Here is a 20,554-nt window from a genome sequence, read left to right as displayed (position 1 = left end):
CGTTTCTGAGGTAAACAAAATTTTAGAATTTAGAAAATAAAGTTGTTACCATTCACAAATTTTGTTTAAGTGAGAGATTCTAACTTTTCCCCTTCGTTCTACCAGAGAGAAAAAAGCCTTTAGACTCGCTACAGTCGTGGCATCAGGAAAAGGCGCTAAAAAGAGACAATGTAACGGCCCAGGGTGCTCCGAACTTCAGTGGGGAGACAACCGGAGCGCGTGGGTGGGGGAAGGGAGAGTGGGGGCTGAGGGTGGCGGGCGGGGCTGAGGGTGGCGGGCGGGGCTGAGGCTGGGGCTGTGGAGGGGCGGATTCGGGGTGGGGCAAACCCTGAGATCAGGCTGAGACCAGGCTCTGAGGGGCGGGTCGGGGGCGTGACCAGGGTGGCCCGGAGCCCCTTATTTAAAGAGTGGAGCGCCGCCGGAACCTCGGAGAGATTCTTTCTGTTCGCTGTCGCGTCGCTCCCTGAGCCCACGCCTCGGATGGCCGAGCTCAGAAAGCCTACCTCCTCTTTAACGCCTCCTGAGGACTCGGATTCCCAACCACCCAGTAGCAAGCGGCTCTGTCTTGAGGAGCCTGGCGGTGTCTCTAAGGCGGGCCGGCGACTGCCTCTGGTGCCTCGCTTGTCTGAGGTGGAAAAAATCTGGGAGTTGTCGCCTAGACCCTTCAAGGGACTCTTAGTTTCAACGAATGCGATTTTTGATAACTCCACAGACTCGTGTGTGGAGAAATCAGTCAGTGGGAAGCAGATATGTAACCTGGGATGCCCAAATGTCAAATTCCAGATGAGTAGCTGTTTGCAGTCTCCCCCCTCACAAAGTCCTGATTCTGATTTGAGGGCTTCAGGAAGGTCTGAGGCAGGACTGCGTGACACAGAGGCTTTCAGTGTGCACCACAGTGATAGCTCCAAAGCAGGGTTTAGTCAACTTCTGCCCAGCACCTCTATACACGATATACATGCAATTAGAAATGAGAATCGAAAACAACAGTTTGTCCAAGGAAGAGACAATGTTCACAAAGAAAATCCATTTTTAGATGTTAACTTTTACAAGGAAACTAAATCACCATTTCATGAAATTAAGAACAGATGTAAAGCTGACAGTGTTATGCCATCAAATAAAAGAGAAAATAACATTTCATCATCGGTACTAAAAATATCAAAATCTCAAAACCAGCCCAGCTTGGAAATTGCCAAACCTAGCTATTTTAGAGATAGCAGCACAATAAGTGTCCCTCAGTTTCCAACGGACTTAAATAGCAAAATGTCCTCTGTCTATTTAAAGGAAATAGCGAAGAAAAAGAATGACAAAAAGGAGGCATATGTTAGGGATTTCACAAACATTTACTGGTCCCAAAATAGACCTAATGTTAAGAAGCAAAAGTTACAGAATGATAAAAAAGTTGTAGAAGCGGAAAATATTTTTTCCGAATGTTATGAAAATGACTACGCATCACTCAGCAGCCAAAATACTTGTAAGAGAAAAGACTTGATCAGTTCAAACTACTGTAACTACAGTAGTATCAAATGTGATGTAAGAGACTCTAGAAAGAATTTCGCTATACTAGAAAATGCAAATTGGGAGGAAGCAGAATGTCTGGACAGTTACATACCTACCAGGTTGGAAAAATCTCAAAACTGGGACTGTAACGTTAGACATATTTTGAGAAGAAATAGAGGAAATTGTTGGATTATAAATAATTACAAGACTAAATGTGAAAATATGAAAAAAACTGAAGAAAAATGGAATTGGCTATTATTATCAGAAATAGACCTTTTAAGCAAGGAAGATTACCGCTGTACAAAAGTCATGAATGTACATGAAGAACAATCAAAGCTTCTCATAAGAGAAATATTAGGTAGTCAAATAGCTTTAATAATGACTGTTTGGCTAAATGGTAAAGGAGAAAATGATAATACTGTACAGTTGAGATACAATGCTACACAAAAAGTCTTTCACGTGAACAACCCTTTTGAAAGTTTCATTGTAGAAATTTTTTATTTCCATAAAAGTATTTCAGGAAATCAAAAAGATAATAGTATTTTAACCTGCTATAACATTTTGAAGTGTAAAAAGGAAATTGGTAAAATTGGTATTCAAAATCTAATAACCAGAAACATGAATACAAATATAAAGAATGGACTTTTAAGCATATATTTACAAGACAGTGTTTCAGAACCTTTAGATATTATATTGAAAACTAACATAGCTTTTTTGCTTAATAACTTTGACTCTTTAACAAGAATTGAAAATGATTTTGAATTAGAAGAGGAATGCATTTTCAAGTGGATGCTTTATTTGAAGTATCCAAAAAATATTATAATGGAAAATTATACTGCATATCTAGCAAGGATTTTAACTTCTTCAAGACTATTAGAAGATAATATGAAACCTATGTTAAAGAAAAGGAAGTTATTTAGAATTGAACACGTTTTTGAAAAGTCTAAGAAAAAATCCATTAATTCCTTCAGTACGACAACTCAAAATACAGGTTTGTCAATTTTTGAATCATATGAAAAAATTCCCCTTTTAATGGACTTTGATGACATGGAAGAAATTTCTTTAATAAGAGAAATTACTTGTCGGAATATGAGTTGTCCTCAACAACTCATGAATGTGGAAAATTGGGCTCACTATAGTTCTAGTACTATTAAAACATCTGTTAAGTCTTGTCCTCAATTTATACAGAACAACCATGGATATATTAATGAAAATTTTTATGAAGTAAATATGCACGGACAAGATTTAAATATGGAAAGAAAACAGGGACATAATATCAGTAGCTTTAATTGTGAGCACATATTTGAAGGTTTCTGCAATGTTAGGCAACAGGCCATACCAAGAAGCCACAACACAATCCATAATGAAGAGACTCATACCATTTCTATAACTCAAGTACTAAATTTTTGTAACTTGTTAAGTGAAATAGAAGAAAAAAAATATGACTTAATTTTGAAAGAGGAAGTAAAAGTCACAGCTGAAAGTTTAACCAATAGTTTCCAAATTCACAAAGATACTAAGATAGAAAAGGAAGAGAAAGATAGTTTTTTTCCAATGGATGGTATGTTTTCTGTACAGTCAGTCTCATTAATAAGTAGGGAAGTAAATGTGGAAGAAAATAAATACCTTAATCAAAATTATGTAACAGATAGAAATGAATATGAGAGTATTTTGCCAGAAAGGGAGATAGCTAATTCAAAGGATTTTCGTAGAAAGAATGACTCTGTATTATATGTTAATCACCAGTTTGAAACTGGTCTGAGTGAAGGGAATGATGAATGTTTTCAGGACTTAGCTGCTAAATATTTATCAACAGAAGCTCTGACAATAGTAAAAGATTTTGAGATGAAGAGAAAATTTGATTTAGTACTTGAAGAACTTCGTATGTTTCATGAAATTAGTAAGGAAAATGAAATTCTAAGCACTGTGGAAACAAACAATGGGCAAGAAAATTACTTTGGAGAAAATGATGCTGAGGAGGTAAAAATGGAGACAGAAAAAGATTTGAAAATGGTTGTAGTCAACAAAATAAATGCATCTTCCTCATTCTGTGATACTACAGCAGGTCCTAATATGTGTAAAAGTCACCAAAGTTTATTTAAATGGAAAACTGTACCCAATAATGGAGAACAGGAAGTTCCTAATGAGAGTTGTTATCCAAGTACATCAGAGGAAGAATTACTTTATTCTACTTCTGAGGAAGGTATGAAATTCATTTTAAAACATTCTTTCTCATGCTAGAAAAATTACTGCTTTTTTCTATGTAGGCCAAATGTATAATTCTGACAAAAAAGAAGGAAGGTAGAGATAAAATGCAAGACAATGTTTATTGATGCACACTATTTTCTTTTTTCTTTCTTCCCCCCACCCCCTCCCCCAGGAAGAAGCCATAGCTTTATTTATGATAGAAACAATACAAATTTCTTTTTTTTTTTTGAGACGGAGTCTCGCTCTGTCGCCCGGGCTGGAGTGCAGTGGCCGGATCTCAGCTCACTGCAAGCTCCGCCTCCCGGGTTTACGCCATTCTCCTGCCTCAGCCTCCCAAGTAACTGGGACTACAGGCGCTCGCCATCTCGCCCGGCTAGTTTTTTGTATTTTTTAGTAGAGACGGGGTTTCACCATGTTCGCCAGGATGGTCTCGATCTTCTGACCTCGTGATCCACCCGTCTCGGCCTCCCAAAGTGCTGGGATTACAGGCTTGAGCCACCGCGCCCGGCCGAAACAATACAAATTTCAAAGCAAGCTGCAGTTACTCCTTGGAAACACCAAAAAAAAAAAAAAAAAAAAAAAAAAAGTTGTTTTCACATGGTTACATTGTTAATTCCACAATAGCATTTACCATATCATTACTTGTACTTCAGGGTCAGGACTCGAACTGCCTTTGGTCTCAACACATTTGCTTCTGACGTGACCAATTCTATGTCCTTAACTTCTTTTTTTTTTGAGACAGAGTCGAGCTCTGTGGTCCAGGCTGGAGTGCAGTAGCACCATCTTGGCTCACTGCAACCTCTGCCTCCTGGGTTCAAGTGATTCTCCTGCCTTAGCCTCCCGAGTAGCTGGGATTACAGGAGCCTGCCACCACACCCAGCTAATTTTTGTATTTTTAGTAGAGATGGGGGCTTCACCGTGTTGGCCTGGCTGGTCTCCAGCTCCTGGCCTCGTGATCCACCCATCTTGGGCTCCCAAAGCGCGGGGATTTTAAGCGTGAGCCACTGTGCCGGCCTTATGTCCTTAACTTCCACACCTGTTTCATCAACCTCTTCCTCTTCACTCTCCTCTTGTACAGTTGGAGTCTGTGTGTTTTCTTGAATGTTTGAGACAGCTTCACCTTGAAGTTTGACACAGCTTCACCTTGAACTTTGAATTTCTCAGCAGCTGCTAGCTGGGTGCACAGTATTTTCTCATAAAGATGTATTCAAATGTTCAAAAATATACTGAAGTTGAAGGAAACAAGTTAATTTTAAAAAGGAGCTTTGAAGAGTCCTACTTCATTTTTCTAAATATTAGGAGCCAACTGAAGGAAATATTTTGTTTATACTGTTGTTATTTTATATAAAAGTTATTTTTTGCTGTAACATACCATTCTTTATTTTCAGATTGTGAAACACCTTTACCTAAAAGAGCTGCTTTTCTCCCTGATGAATGTAAAGAAGAATTTAAATATTTATTGAGAGGAGGTAACATTGTGGTTACTTTTTAGGATACCTTCTAAGATGATTATTGCATTGTGGTATTTTTAGTATGAGGAAAGTATAGATATTCATGTTGTTCAAAATAAATACAAAGTTTTAGCACTTTTTAAAAGCATTAATATTTTACTAATAAATTCTAATAATTAAAAATTGGGTAACAGTTAAAATGCTATTTAGAATATTATTGGGAAATGCATTCTGCAAAACTACGTTCAGATATTTGTATTGATGTTTTAAAATGACTATATGTTAAGTGTTGTATATGCCTAGTTTACACATCTAATATATGCAATATTTACAAAACCAAAAAAGATATTTAGATAAGTTGGGTTTCCATTGATGAGATGTTACTCCCAATTATCTATCTATCTATCTATCTATCTATCTATCTATCTATCTATCTAAATATATATAGAGAACATTGAGCATAGAGAACATGCTGTATGCTTTTCATTGTTATGAAGATTTTATATGGACATTTTATTATGCAAGTAAAAAATATTTGCCATTTAGTCATGTTAACATGATTTTTGACTGATGTTTATACTTTTGGTTACATTAAAAATACAACTAGGCCGGGCATGATGACTCACGCATGTAATCCCAGCACTTTGGGAGGCTGAGGTGGGCGGATCACGAGGTCAGGAGATCCAGACCATCCTGCCTAACATGGTGAAACCCCATCTCTACTAAAAATACAAAACATTAGCCAGGCGTGATAGTGGGCACCTGTAGTCCCAGCTACTTGGGAGGCTGAGGCAGGAGAATGGCATGAACCTGGGAGGCGGAGCTTGCAGTGAGCCTAGATTGAGCCACTGCATTCCAGCCTGGGCGACAGAGTGACATTCTGTCTCAAAGAAACCAAAAACCAAAAAACCAAAAAACACTAAAGAAAAATTAAACAATGAACTTTATCTTTTGCCCAGTAGATCTACAATATCAGAATAAAACACAGTGTGTCTAACATTCATTTAACCTTGTGGTACCAAGAGTGGAGGGTAGTGGTAGGATTGAAATTATGGAACTAGGTAAAGTTATAATCCCATCAGAAATTTCTGGTATTATACAACATGGTTAGATCTAAAAAGAGTAACATTGTAGGTTAAATATAGTTACTAAGACATCTTAAGTCATGCATCATGTCTCAAAACATTTTTTCTGAGTTCTCATAGTCAGCAGAATGTTACCTCTGATACTTTTATTGTCACCTCAGAATTGTATCTTTTCCTCTTTTCTTAGCTTACAATGTAATAGTTTTAAAGATTAATCAAAACACTGGAAGATCAAAAGCCCACAGGTAGTCTGTTCTCCCCGGAATGAAGGAAATAACTGATGGAACAATACTCCTTGAGTCAAAAAATAGGATGGCAAGACCTAGCCTGGAAAGGATAGGGTTTGCTTCTTCTAGGGCAGAAAGAAAGGAAGAAATTGGCTTAGCAATATATTTTGATATAGAATAAAGGAAGCTTGGGAGTATATATTCATGATTATAATTGTGATAATAAAATAGATGTAGGAGGAGGATAAAGAATGTGTGCACATTGGAAAAGCAATCATTACATTTGTTTGAAATATCTAAACCCATATAGCAATGTGATTCTGCCTTCACAAGTTAAAGTGACTTGTTGTGAAATGTGAAAAATATTGTATGAATTCAGCCAGAATTATTTAATACTATGTTAGGATGGCAGTCTTGGATTCACTTTCAAAGGGCACAAAAGTCGAGTGATCTTCCTGAGGCTTGTTAAAATCCACAGTAAGAGAAAAGTTGGAAGATCCTGGGGAATGGAGTTAATATGAATGAATTTTAATGATCTACCTAGTTAGAGTGGGAGCCTGCTTATACACAGTCATTTTAAAGGCATCAGAAAGATCCCAGTTATCCTGAAAAGTTTTGATACCCACCCACCTGCCATCATGATGCCTCTTCTCTTAACGTTTCCATTGACTACTAAATGTCTTCAATGGATCCCTTCTCTCTTTCCATCTCTCTCTTCTCTCTGTGGTGTGAAGCCAAGTACGGTACTGAAATTATTTTGAGCACGTGTTATATGCCAACCAGTCAGTTCACCCGTGCTTTATATATCATTTAGACCAATGGGGGATCTTGTGATCCAACAGTGTTGTCTTATTTAAATGATCCTTTTGTGTTCAAAGTTTTTAAAAGATCTAGCAATAATGTATTTTTCTTTAACCTTTTATAATTAATTTTCTAATTTTAATATTGAATCAAGTATAATAAACTGATTTATATCTATTTTGTGTTGTTTTTCTCCCTATTTATTATACATGTAGTTTAATTTCGTATTTTACTTCATTAAGGTTTACATAGATACACACAGATTCTTTTTGGTTCAGGTTAGTAAAAATCACGCTACTAACCTTTTGTGAGATTTAACATTTGATTACACTGTTTTTGGTATAACAGGCTATTATATTGAGGTCATAAAGATTCACTAAAATTTGATTTACATGTTTGGTTTTACATATGTACCTCACAGTTTATTAAAAAACCCCTGAAAGTTAGAGATATTGTATTTTATTATAAGAGGTAGTTGACTTTACATAACTGATTTAGTAACAGATGTGTGTATCTCCATGAACTGTTTTGGACATCTTCGAAAATGGTATAGTATGATGTTAAAGAACAATTTCTAACTCAAAGCCCTCTATTGATGCATAATAGATGGAGTACATTTGTGTTCTATTACTGACAATGACCTCCATTAGAAACCAAACATAACCATTAACAATACAGCATAGTTGTTTAGCTACCAATAGGAAAAATGACCGGAGTTTAAAGCTACAACATCAAGTTGGTTTTAAAACCTATACGGTGTTGTTGTGATTGTTGTTAAGGTAGACTGCCTGATTGGAATGTTGAATTTATTTAGTTGCTGTGTTTTATGGGGCAAGTTACTTAACTTTTTGTGCTTATGTTTTTCATATTTTAAAACTGGAGCTAGAATTAAATAAAATAATGCATTTAAAGTATAGTGCCTGGCACATAAATAATAAGTGCTCAGTAAATATTCAGTAAATGTTGCTAATATGATGATTAGAAGTAAAGATTTTTAGGCATAGAAACTTGATAATTTTTACTCTTTTATTGTCTTATATTTTTAGGTAGTCACTTCCCACATGGCATTTCAAGAGTACGACCTCTTAAGACATGCAGTAGGCCAATCAGGATTGGTTTGTCAAGAAAAGCAAGGATTAAACAACTTCATCCTTATCTGAAACAAATGTGTTATGGAAACTTAAAAGAAAAGTTTTGACTTTCATATTTCAAAATATTTTACAACATCTAGAAATGTTTTGTCTTCTTTGGATAAATGTTCTTCCAGCTTGGGGGCTTGGGGCTTGCTTTATTATAAAGTAGAGATTATTTTTTTTGAGTGTATAAATTATTGTTATTACCTTTAAAAGTTATAAAATATTTTATGGATTTTCATGTCATTGAAAAATGTACACATTAAAGCCATTTCATGATTGGATAAAACATGTTGACTTATTAGTTTTCATGATATATGCATGTAATCCTTTTGTGGAGAAAATTGATAGCCTTTATTTTCTAAAAAGGATCTGTGGCTCATCATGAACTACTGTTCTAATCCACTTCCCCCATTTTTCAGGTGAAAAAATAGAGGTACAGAGGGGATGAATAAGCTTTTCAGTGTCACAGCATTTGTATTAAGATTGGAATAAAGACTCTCTCCTCTGTAACATTCTTTCTCACTTTTTTCTGCGTTCACTTTCCAATCTTTATCTTTTCTTCCAGAGTCTATCTTTGACCCCAGAGCAGAGTTATGATTATGTAGTTAATAATATTAATTTGTTCATTCATGGAACAAATATACTGTAATACTCCTACTATTGTCTTTGGCTCAGTGATAGAATAAAGAAGACATGTGTAAGACCTTGCCTTATGGAGCTTACTTTCTATGCCTGACATTGGTAGAAAAATGTAGGATATACATAATTTAAATATCAGTAGAATAAAATATACTTTAGACAGAGAAATAACAAAAAATGGGCTAGTTAGCAAAATGTAAGGAAAGAAAGGAGCATCAAAAAAGCATAAAAAACAAAGCATCTGATAGCAGAAGGAGGACTAAATGTATTAATTCACAAAATAGATTTGACTGGATGAAATTATCTTACTACAAGCAAACATTCTCAGACGTACTGAAAACCACCTCAAATTTGGCTCTCTTCATTAATTTCCATCCCCCACCATATACTTTCCAATTTCAATATCTTAGTCTAATTTTTCTTCTGCCCTCATAGAACTCATTACCTTCTTAAACTGTAATTTATACCTTGCTAGAATATAAGCTCCTTGAAGGCAGAATTCTTTTCTTTTCCCCACTGATATATCCCAAGTGTCTAGAACAGTATGCCCCCCGTCAATACTCCTATTATTTGCCTGCCTAAAGAAACAAATTTCTACTCCAGTCTCATACTAGCTATGTTTTTTTTTTTTTTTGAATTCTTAATAGCTTTATGCCCCTGGGCAAGCTCCTCATTTCTAAAAAGGGGATAATGTTATCTCCTGGGATTATTGTGAGGATTAAATAAACTAATACATACCACGTATTGTAACAGCTCTGATACACAGTAACTACTCAATAAGGAGTACTTACTGATACACAGCAACTACTCAGTAGTTAATAACTATTTAGAATGTTTGACTTTTCTTGAAATTTTGTTCCGGATTTTGCATTAGATTATTTTCAGAAGTATGCTATTCTTATGAGTTTTATAAAAATGTTTCTTTTTTTCCCTAAAAGGTCCTGCCTTCCCTCTTCCTTCTTTTTATTATTATTAGCCCCATGTTGGATTTTTCTGTAGTCATACAAGGTAAATCTCATCACAATCAAGATCTGTCTTCACAACCTTAGTCCTTTGCCCTGTTCTCTGTCACTCTGTGTGAATATTTAATTTTGTTCTCAGGTCTGTATCTCTAGGACAGGTTTATATGCTTCTAGTCTTATTCCTAGTACCACAAAGGCTTTTATGGATACTTTTATCCTTTCTCTAATAAAGAGCATATTCACTTACAACCACTCAATGCTGGTTCTTTCATATTCTGAACTGATTGAACATGTGGCAAGTTTAAACTCCTAACACACACTGTGCTGCTTACAATGGTTTTCCATGCCACTGCCCTATTACTAGCTTTGATCTCTAGAGCTTTTCTTCTAGTGATGACACCTCCCCAGATGCAAAACTTACTCCTGCTAGTGTAATTCCTCAAGCACTTCTTCCTCAACTACCTCCAACCAAATACACAACATAAGCACACAGGACCTTCCCCCTCCTGCCCAGTTCTGTGAGTTATTTTCTCCAGAAACAGAAAGTTGGAGGATAGGAGGAAGGCAACATTTTAGCTCTTGTGTTTTTGCATCTTCATAGCCAGGTTTGGAAAGGCTGCAGGGGATCTGTGATAGAAGACATTTTAAACTGATATCCATCCTCTCTCCACCTTTTTCTTATCTTTGCTCTTAAAATGTAAAAGTCGAGTGCTTTCATATCAGAGGACATATTTAAATGATGAAAAGCCACTTTAAAAACTACTTGCTTTTATTCAACCTTAGACTAAATCTCTGTGTTACTTCAGTTTAAAGTTACAAGCTTCTGGATCCATAACTGTGAGCATGAGAAGAGAAGCAGAGCCTTATATTAAATCAGCTTGAAAAAGTGCTGTGGATAGTCTGTACCTTAAGTATGCAAATCTCTGAGTTAATATTACCTGTTTAACCTTATTTAGTTAACCAAAATGGAAAACAAAATATGCAATAAAGTTGATCTTTAGTTCCATCTAAATTGCCACATAAAAGAATGTTTATAGAGTCAGTCACCATTTTGGGAAATCTTTTTAATAACACAAGGCATTACACATTTACATTGACACATAATTGTGGCAGAGTTTATCCTGCTAAAAATAATCTTTTGGATTAAACGGAATAGGATATCAGGATCTGAAATTATATTTTTCCCATTTTGTTGTAAAACATATCATTATTTGAAACTATCCTTGCTAGATAAGCCTATTTAACATATTATTTTAAAAGCACAGCATATTCAGAAAGGAACAGTCAGTAAACCATACCTCCTATCCAGGCAATGGGCAAAAAATAAACTCAAGATCTAAAGGTCTCTGTAATTTCTTCTGTAATTTTATAATTTGGAGACACTTGTAATAAAAAAAAAAAAAAAAAAAGGAAGTCTGTGGATCTCTTCCTTGAATTCAAGACTCATAACTTTTACTCAACCTCTCCACTGTGATGACTAATAGGCATTGCAAAGCTACTATGGCTGGCCAAAACTGAGCTTCTGATATTTGTTCCCAAACTCTTCCTTCCACAGTGTTTCTTATTTCAGTGAATGGCAATTCTATTCTTTTAGAGAAGAAATGCTGGAGTCTTCCTTGACACTTATTTTTTTCTCATAACACATGGCTGGCCCATCAACCAATCCTATTGCCTTTAGCTTCTCTTGTCTGGATTATTGCAACTGAGTCCTAACTGATCTCCCTGCTTCAGTTCTTGCTCCCCTTCAGTTTATTCTGAACACAGTAGCCAGAATGATTCTTTAAAACGTAAGTTGTAGCATATCACAGTTCAGCTCAAAACCTTCCAAAGCCTTTCCATCTCACTCAGAATAAAAGCCAAAATTCTTACTTTCATGTATGAGGGCTACAATGATCTGACCTTCTCTTGCCTCCTTAAACTCTTCCCTGTATTTTCCCCTTGTTTATTCCTCTGAAACCACAATAGTCTTCCTGTTTCTTAGACACATTGGGCGTGCCCCTGACTCATGGCTTTTGCACTTACTTTCTTTTCCTGGAATGCTTATTCCTAGGATATCTGGATTGCTTGCCTTGTACCACCTTCCTAATAGCTTTATTCAAATGTCATCCTCTAAGTGTGGCCTTTCCTTCCTGCTAACATTCATCTTCCCTTTCCCTGCTTTCAGTTTTTCCTCCTTAATAATTTACTATGGATATACTACATATTTTACTTTTTATTTTGTTTATTGCCTGTCTTCCCTACTAGGTTTTAAACTCTGTGAGGGCAAAAGTCTTTTGTATTATGTTTATTGCTCTATCCCCAGTGCCTACGACAGTGCTTGACATAAGTATTCAATAAATGTTATTGAAAAAAAATTGAATAATGAGACCAATAGCAAGTATGTCTTAAACATGTCATGCTGAATAAACTTCTTCTTGAGTCATATAGCTTTATGCCCTCCTGGAATTTAAAGGTCTCTTCCTTCTTCTTTGCTATTCTCTTTTGTATTTTCTCCTTGAACCAGAGAAGTGAAAACAAACTTGGATCTAGATCATTTACTGTGTGTTCTTCAGGCATTTAGCTGCCTAACTTGTCTGAATTTAAAATTAGTCTTTTTTAATCAAGAAAAAAATAAGGCAAACCATAGTAAAATGTAGTATGTATTTAAAATTCAATGTCCTATCTCTTATGACACTTAAAATCTTTGTAAATCACATCAGTATTTAAATTTTCTAATGGCTTTTTCCTTTTGTGTTAGTAAAAAACATCTATTAGAGTTTTCCAAATTTTTATTTTTGCCTTTTTACTTTTATAACTCCCCTTTAAACAGTCTTTTAAACTTTATTTACTGGTTCATTTTTGAAAAGTTAATACCTAGACATGGTACAAAATACAAAGGATAAAGAACAAAAAAAGTAACAGTGAATATAAGTCCTTTGCTCTTTTTCCACACTCAACTTTTCAATTTCTGTTGATGGAGGAAACAATGGTCAACAGCTACTTGCTCCTATGAAAAAATAATATTTTATTATTAAAAAGCATAGAGGGTATTTTTAGTTATTATCTGTTTTATACCTATACTTTAAAATATGCATAATTGTCTTTGTATCTTACTTTTTCCTTAAATATATGTTTCTATAAATAAATTTGGTTATTTTGGTATACTTAACAAATTTATTAATTTATGCATTTTAGCATGTTACAATTTTAAGGTTATAAAACTTTTTTTCAATGTTAAGAAACAGAAACTTGAAAAGTAAACTGGGCTTAGTGAATCTGATATTTCCATTAAAATTACCTTAATTTCTATAGCAATTTTAGAAATTCTGATTTTTAACTATATCAAATATCTTTAACACTATCTTAACAAAGTATTTATATTCCAATAAATTCAATTTTATCTGTATGTTTAATTACATAGTCCATGTCTTCATTTTTTAAAAAAAAACCTTTGTAATTGATTTTGCTGCCTGTGTAATTACCATTGCAATTTCTCTCCTCTATTTCACTACTTTTTTTTTTTTTTGAGACGGAGTCTCGCTCTGTCACCCAGGCTGGACTGCAGTGGCCGGATCTCAGCTCACTGCAAGCTCCGCCTCCCAGGTTCACGCCATTCTCCGGCCTCAGCCTCCCGAGTAGCTGGGACTACAGGGGCCCGCCACCTCGCCCGGCTAGTTTTTTTTTGTATTTCTTAATAGAGACGGGGTTTCACCATGTTAGCCAGGATGGTCTCGATCTCCTGACCTCGTGATCCGCCCGTCTCGGCCTCCCAAAGTGCTGGGATTACAGGCTTGAGCCACCGCGCCCGGCCCTATTTCACTACTATACATCCACTAGCTCAAATTCTTACTCAATTCTTTGTTAAGCTTTCATCTGTATGTACACACATTCTTTCTCCTCTCTGCTCAGAGTTTTTATCTCTTTGCCTGCCCTGCCTCCTCTCATCAGAAAGAATACTCTTAAAATGCAGAGGACTTTGGCCGTTTTTCAGTTTGCATTTTCTTTTATTTCTTTGTGTCGTTAGCTGCTTTCTATTCTTGAAACTTTCACTTTATGATGATACACTACCTTTTATTTTCCTAACAATTGTATCTCTTTTGCTTTCTAATCCTCAGATATAAAGAAACTTCAAAGTTTAGTCCATGGACTTTTGCTCTTTTTTTCTGTATTTTACACTTAGAAATCTCATTCATTTTTCATGGAATCATTTACTGCCTCTACATTTACCAACTCTACAGTTTTTGAAACAAATTATGTCTATTATATATCTCTATATATCAATTATAACTCTACATCAACAAACTCTACTGCTTTGGAAACAAATTATATCTTTCAAATTCTAATTTTGGCAACATAACAATAATTTTAAAAAACTAATATTTATGAAATACATGCCATGGTCCAGGAGCTATTCTAAAATCTGTATAAAATAATAATTTAATCTTTAAATAACCTCACAGTCAGATACCATTACTATCTCCATCTTACATTGTGAGTTAAATAACTTGTCTAAGGTCACAAAGTATTATGTTATCAGAATTCAAACCCATGCAGTATGCCCTATGGCCAAAGCTCTTAACTGCTGTTATATTGTTCTGATTTCCACATTGCTATAGGTTAACAACTTCAACTCAGTTGTCTAAAATCTCATCAGTCATCATTCACTCTACCACCTGACATTTATTTTATACTGCCAAGTTCTGTTACTTCTTCCTTCAAAGGAACACTTAACCAATGCATCCTTCTTCATTCTTTAGAGCCTCTGTAAAATGGCCTTATCTAATATAACTTTCCAACTGGCTACCCCTCAACTTCCCTACAATTTGACTAGTCTATTAATGCACCACTTAATCCCAACTAATATTTTCCCATTTTGCTAATTTTTTCTTCTCCTGAGATGCACTTCTCTTTTACCTGTTTAAATCACACCTGTCCTTAAACTACCACCTTTATACTGATTTTCCCAACTGCTTGAACATTTTACGATTGTTAAGTCCTCTGAATAATGATAGTGCTTTCCTTTAAAATGCATCATCGAGCATTTATTACACCTACTTTGTGTTTTATCTTTTTTTTTTTTCCTTTTTTTTTGAGATGGAGTCTTGCTCAGTCGCGCAGGCTGGAGTGCGGCGGCGCGATCTCGACTCACTGCAAGCTCCGCCTCCCCGGTTCAGGCCATTCTCCTGCCTCAGCCTCCCGAGTAGCTGGGACTACAGGCGCCCGCCACTACGCCTGGCTAATTTTTTTGTATTTTTAGTAGAGACAGGGTTTCACCGGGTTAGCTAGGATAGTCTCGATCTGCTGATCTCGTGATCCGCCCGTCTCGGCCTCCCAAAGTGCTGGGATTACAGGCGTGAGCCACTGCGCCCGGCCTTTGTGTTTTATCTTTGCCTATCTAAGCTTGGGCATAGAGATCATTTTAGAAACTTTGCAGTCTCTAAAGCAGTGTATCAGAGCTTTATACTAAAGAAGTTTATTAATTATATTTGAATATTAATATAGCATTTATTTCATGGTATCTTATACTTGGCTTTATATTCTTATTGATAAATCTAGTAAGCTTATAGCTTTTTTTTTTTTTTTTTGGTTTGCGGAAAAAAATGTAGCTAAATACAACGGGGATTTTTGGCATATTTTTGTCTTTGGCCTTTTCTTGCTGACCCTGTCTCCCTCGACTTCTTAGGTCAGCTTCAAAGCACAACCCCACTTTTTCCTCACATAGTTTGTATAAACGCCTTCTAATATGCCTAACACCTACTCAAATTGAGTTGTACACATTTTTTATCCACCAACAGTACTGATTTTAGACAAAACATTATGAAATATTTGTGTATTTTCATCAATAGGCAAAAATGAATGTTTCACAAAATAATTTTCCTGTCTTTTAAAATTTGCTGTACAAAAATAACACCTTGCAAATCTGCTACTCTTAACTGCTACCCTTCGAATAATTATCCTCATTATTACTGCCTTTATTATCAGTTATTAAGTGCTTTCATGTAAAAGGACAACTTGCTAGAAGATACATAGTTATAGTGTCAATAAACAACATTTGGAGGCCACTTATTTGTAAGAACCAAGGGGTTCAGCTTGCAAGAACCAAAAACAGGACATTTTTATAGCCCGCTGGGTGGATCAGTCTTCCAGCTGGTACTTCATTTTAAAATTACTTTATTTGCTTTTAAATTTTTTATTTACTTTTAATTTAGTGGCATGTTGCTCAAATATCTTAACATACTTTCACAAAATTTCTCTACACATATCAAATTCCTTCTTTTTTTCTTGCAAATGACAAACTACATGCTTATTGACAGAGAAATTTAATTTGTATGTGGCAGAGTAGTATAAAATTAGCTCAATGTATAATTTTGAGATATATACTGACTTATTTCTCTAAAAACTGATTTAATTTACATATAGTTTAAAAACTTTTATTTAACAATAACCTAGTTTTAACAGGAAATAAGTTTACTGAGCTATAGGCATTTTGATCAGAATATCATAAAGTAAGTTGGATCTAGGAATATTTTTGAGATATAACATTCTCATTTAGATTAAAATTCTTGTTAAAAAATGGCAGAGCACAGTTTTATAAACCATTAATATTTTTTATAATAGTATCTTTAAAAAATTAATAGGCTTTGTTTATTAGAGTACTTTTAGGTTTACAAAAATATTAAACAGAAAATACAGAGTTCCCATATACTTTTCCCCAACTCTCCCTACCCTCCAGTTTCTCCCACTATTAACATTTTGCATTGGTGTAGTACCTAAGTTACCATTGATAAATCAATATTGATACATCATTATTAACTGAAGTTTATGGTTTACATTATGATTTGCTCTTTGCGTTATAAAGTTCTATGGATTTTGCCAAATGAATAATTTAATGCAACAGCCATTATGGCACCACACCAAATAGTTTCAGTGCTCTAAAAATTTCCTATGCTCCACATTCCTCCTCATTCCTACCCCAAACCTCTGCAACCCCTGACCTTTTTAATATCTCTATAGTTTTGTCTTTTCTAGAATGTCATATAGTTGGAAGCATACAGCATGTAGCCTTTCAGACCACCTTCTTCCACTTAGCAATATGCATCTAAGGCTCCCATAATACTAACTTTTCTAGTGGTGGATCTTCTCTTAGTAGAAGACTTATGTCTTAAATGCTGTATGCCTTAGCCTTTCATTATTACATTTTTTTCCCCAGGAACAAAACAATTACAGTTAACTTCAAATTGTGGCTATATCCATTCATAAACTTCTGAAAATATTTTTTCATAGATTTTCCTTGTAGAGATTCTGAACTTCAAGGAAACTATGCTGTTAACATTCACTGGCATTTCAAAGCATTTTAAGCCTTGATAAAATGGCTCTAAAGGAGGTTTTATCTTCTTTTTTGTTTGCAGAAACTGTACTTAAGAGTCAAATGTACCATATACTAAAATGGTCCATGGTAAGATGTTGCTGTAAAAGTCTAGGCTAGGCTTGAAAAATTCTAGTAAATGGAAATCCAATGTACTAACCAATATAAAGGGATGTTTTAATGTGTTAGTTTTGTGATGTCTTGTATAATGAATGCCTTATGATGTGCTACACGAGCATCAGAACATTACTAATTCCAATTCTATGACTACAGGAATTATAATAACCATTAAGTATTTTTTTAGACCCAGTAACTATCTAGCAGTTGGCTCTGTGCAGGATATGCATGTGTATATCATGGCCCCTACTTTTAAACAGTATGACATTTTAGTTGACAGAATCTAAGAGGCAACACCCATGAAACAACTAGAACAATTGTTAGGAGATTTGAGCCTTCAATGGGACTCTCTTCATGACCTTGAATATGTTATGTAACCTCATTTGGCTTTCAGGTGTTTCCTCATTTGGCATACTGTAATCACTGAATTAACTTCTGATACTCTGTTCGCAAATGAAATACACTGTGGGTTACTAATTGTAAATGGAAGGAGAAATACTAAGATGGAAATACAGTAAATGTAAATAAAAAGGAATGTGTAATATTTTTAGGTATTTTAGCAACTTTTACTTTCTATTAAATGAAGAGTAAAAAAATAAAAATCAGGGTTTTTGTTATTATTTATCTTTCATTTATTTCACATAAGAAGTATCTGATTTCTTTCTCAACTCATTCATTTATTCATTTAATATTTATGTCCTCAACAAACATTTACTGAGGACATATCAGGAGTCTGGAACTGAACCAATGACTTAATTTCTATAAATTCTCTCATTTATGAAGCTCAGGTCACTTAACACTCTTTATGTACAATAGCTTTTGACAGGAATCTATTCAAGGAATAGTTTAGCTCTAACTAATAAGGAACTTGTTTTTAAATCAATTCCTGTTCCATATAAATAATAGAAGGTGAACCTCAATAATGATTGCTTGGATTTTCTGAAGGCTATTGTGAAGACAGTCCTGCGGATGTGACCTATTTTCCCTATCTGGATAAAATGAAGTTTTAATGTTTGTTATTACAGAGATTTGGGGGATGGAGTAGGAATTACCTGACTGACTTCCATGGAAGCAGCATTAGAGATAATACGCATGAGATGTCTAGCATAGCTTCTGGCACATAGCAAGCATGTGGCTACTAGTAGCTAAGATATTAACATTTTAGAAAAGAGTTTTCTCATCCTTTACAGGTTATAAATAACAAGATTACCATAAGTTATCTAGTCTTAATGGATTCCACATATAAAGCATGGGTTGAGGAATATTACCTTTATGCTAAGAAGTGTTTATTATATATTTTGAATTTTTACTTTTCAGAATACTTGTTCAGGGCACAATTCAAACACTCTACATGTTGGGCCAATTTATTTTAATGAGTGTAGTGTATTGTGTCAGGTTCCATGGAAGACCTTTTACTATAAATAAATTAACTATTAAAAAGAATACAGCAGTTTTTTAATCATAATAAAATATAAATACATAACATACAATTTTTTATTTTAATCAATTTTAGGTGTGGTATATAGTTGAGTGGCAATTTGGAACTTTGCCTTAGTTAATAAATATATTTTGTTCAGTTTTCGTATTTTTACCATAAGAGTGGTGACATCATAACTTTATAATGACAGAGGGGGAAAACTCATTTTTGCATCTCTTTCTGGGTTTTGACTCAAACTGATTTTGTGATATAATTCTTAGCTATAGTTAACACATTCCTATGTGTCTTTGAAAACTGCTTGCAAATTTGTTAGAACTTGAATGTAAAGTTCCTTTGCTTAATGGCATTTTCTTGCAAAGACATTACACCAGGGAGAAAAGTTTTAAATTGGGATCAAATTATGAAAGTTATTGAGACTGTACTTGAAACGCAATTAAATTGACAAAATAATAATATTTACGCATAGAAAAATACTGCATATTAGTAAATTTGAAAGAAAGCATGAAATCTTGTTAGATTAAGATAGATGAAACGCATTATTCAGTTGAACAAACATCCTTCAGAATTTGTTATATACAAGGCATTTTGCTAAGTACTGTGGGAGTTGCAAGGATAGACAAGATAAGGAGTTTAAATCTCATCGGAGAGAAAAACACATTCACAGGTAATACAGAACAGAGTGAACCAACAGTGCTATGGAGGTGCAGAAATTCTAGGGAGTGATTCTGATTGGAAAGAGGGATTTATATGAAATCTGGTATTTAAAATAAATCTTAAAAGATTTTTAAAAAATATAGATTAGGTAGAGTAAGAAGATTCTATTCAGAACGTCATGAAGGCAAGCAATTTAGGTAGAGATTTATAAATGTTAGTGGTGTATTTTTTGTTTTATTACTGTTTACACAAAATCATGAGAGATTATAGATTAAAAATAAAATATGTTAAAGGATTTCATTCTGTTTTTATGGTGAAAAATTATTTTTCCTTATTTTATATTTTGAAATCCTCTTTAATTTTGAGAATTTGATTTGTGTTCAATAAATCAAATTAAAAGAGGCTTTCTAGGATAGGAAGCAGTAGACTGAAATCCTAGAATTTAGTACAAATTAATTTTTAGTACTTCATACATTACAGTCTCAATAAAGAATAATGAATGCCTCATATTCTAGTGATTCATATGCATTTAGAGAAATTCTTTCTCTAAGCCTTCTGTGCTGAAGTATAATTCAAAAGTAAGGCATGCTACTCAAGTTTTCCTCCTTCCTACTATTATTCAACCCAGCAATCCCTTTACTGGGTATATACCGAAAGGGATACAAATTATTCTACCATAAGATGCATGCACGTGAATGTTTATTGCAGCACTATTCACAATAGCAAAGACATGGAATCAATCTAAATGCCCATCAGTGACAGACTGGATAAACAAAATATCATACATACACACACACACACACACACACACCCTGGAATACTATGCAACCATAAAGAAGAACAAGATCATGTCTTTTGTAGGAAAAGGAATGGAGCTGGAGGTCATTATCCTTAGCAAACTAACACAGGAACAAAACACCAAATACCACATCTTATCACTTATAAGTGGGAGCTAAATGATAAGAACTCATGGACACAAAGAGGGGATCGACAG

At 34.6% G+C, this 20,554-nt stretch overlaps 1 protein-coding gene across 1 annotated transcript; it reads left to right on the top strand.

The window, feature by feature from the left end:
- The first annotated feature begins 394 nt into the window (after positions 1–394).
- Positions 395–9,113, top strand: RAD51AP2 (RAD51 associated protein 2). The gene is made up of 3 exons (XM_009183723.4): positions 395–3,700; positions 5,094–5,174; positions 8,316–9,113. Exons 1-3 carry the CDS (start codon positions 481–483, stop codon positions 8,465–8,467), a joined length of 3,453 nt encoding a protein of 1,150 aa, XP_009181987.2. The 5' UTR covers positions 395–480; the 3' UTR covers positions 8,468–9,113.
- The last annotated feature ends 11,441 nt before the right edge of the window (positions 9,114–20,554 follow it).

The sequence above is a fragment of the Papio anubis genome, chromosome 14 (genome assembly GCF_008728515.1).
Source record: "Papio anubis isolate 15944 chromosome 14, Panubis1.0, whole genome shotgun sequence".
In the NCBI taxonomy this organism is placed as follows: Eukaryota; Metazoa; Chordata; class Mammalia; order Primates; family Cercopithecidae; genus Papio; species Papio anubis.
This window is presented reverse-complemented; position numbering and strand designations above follow the sequence as displayed.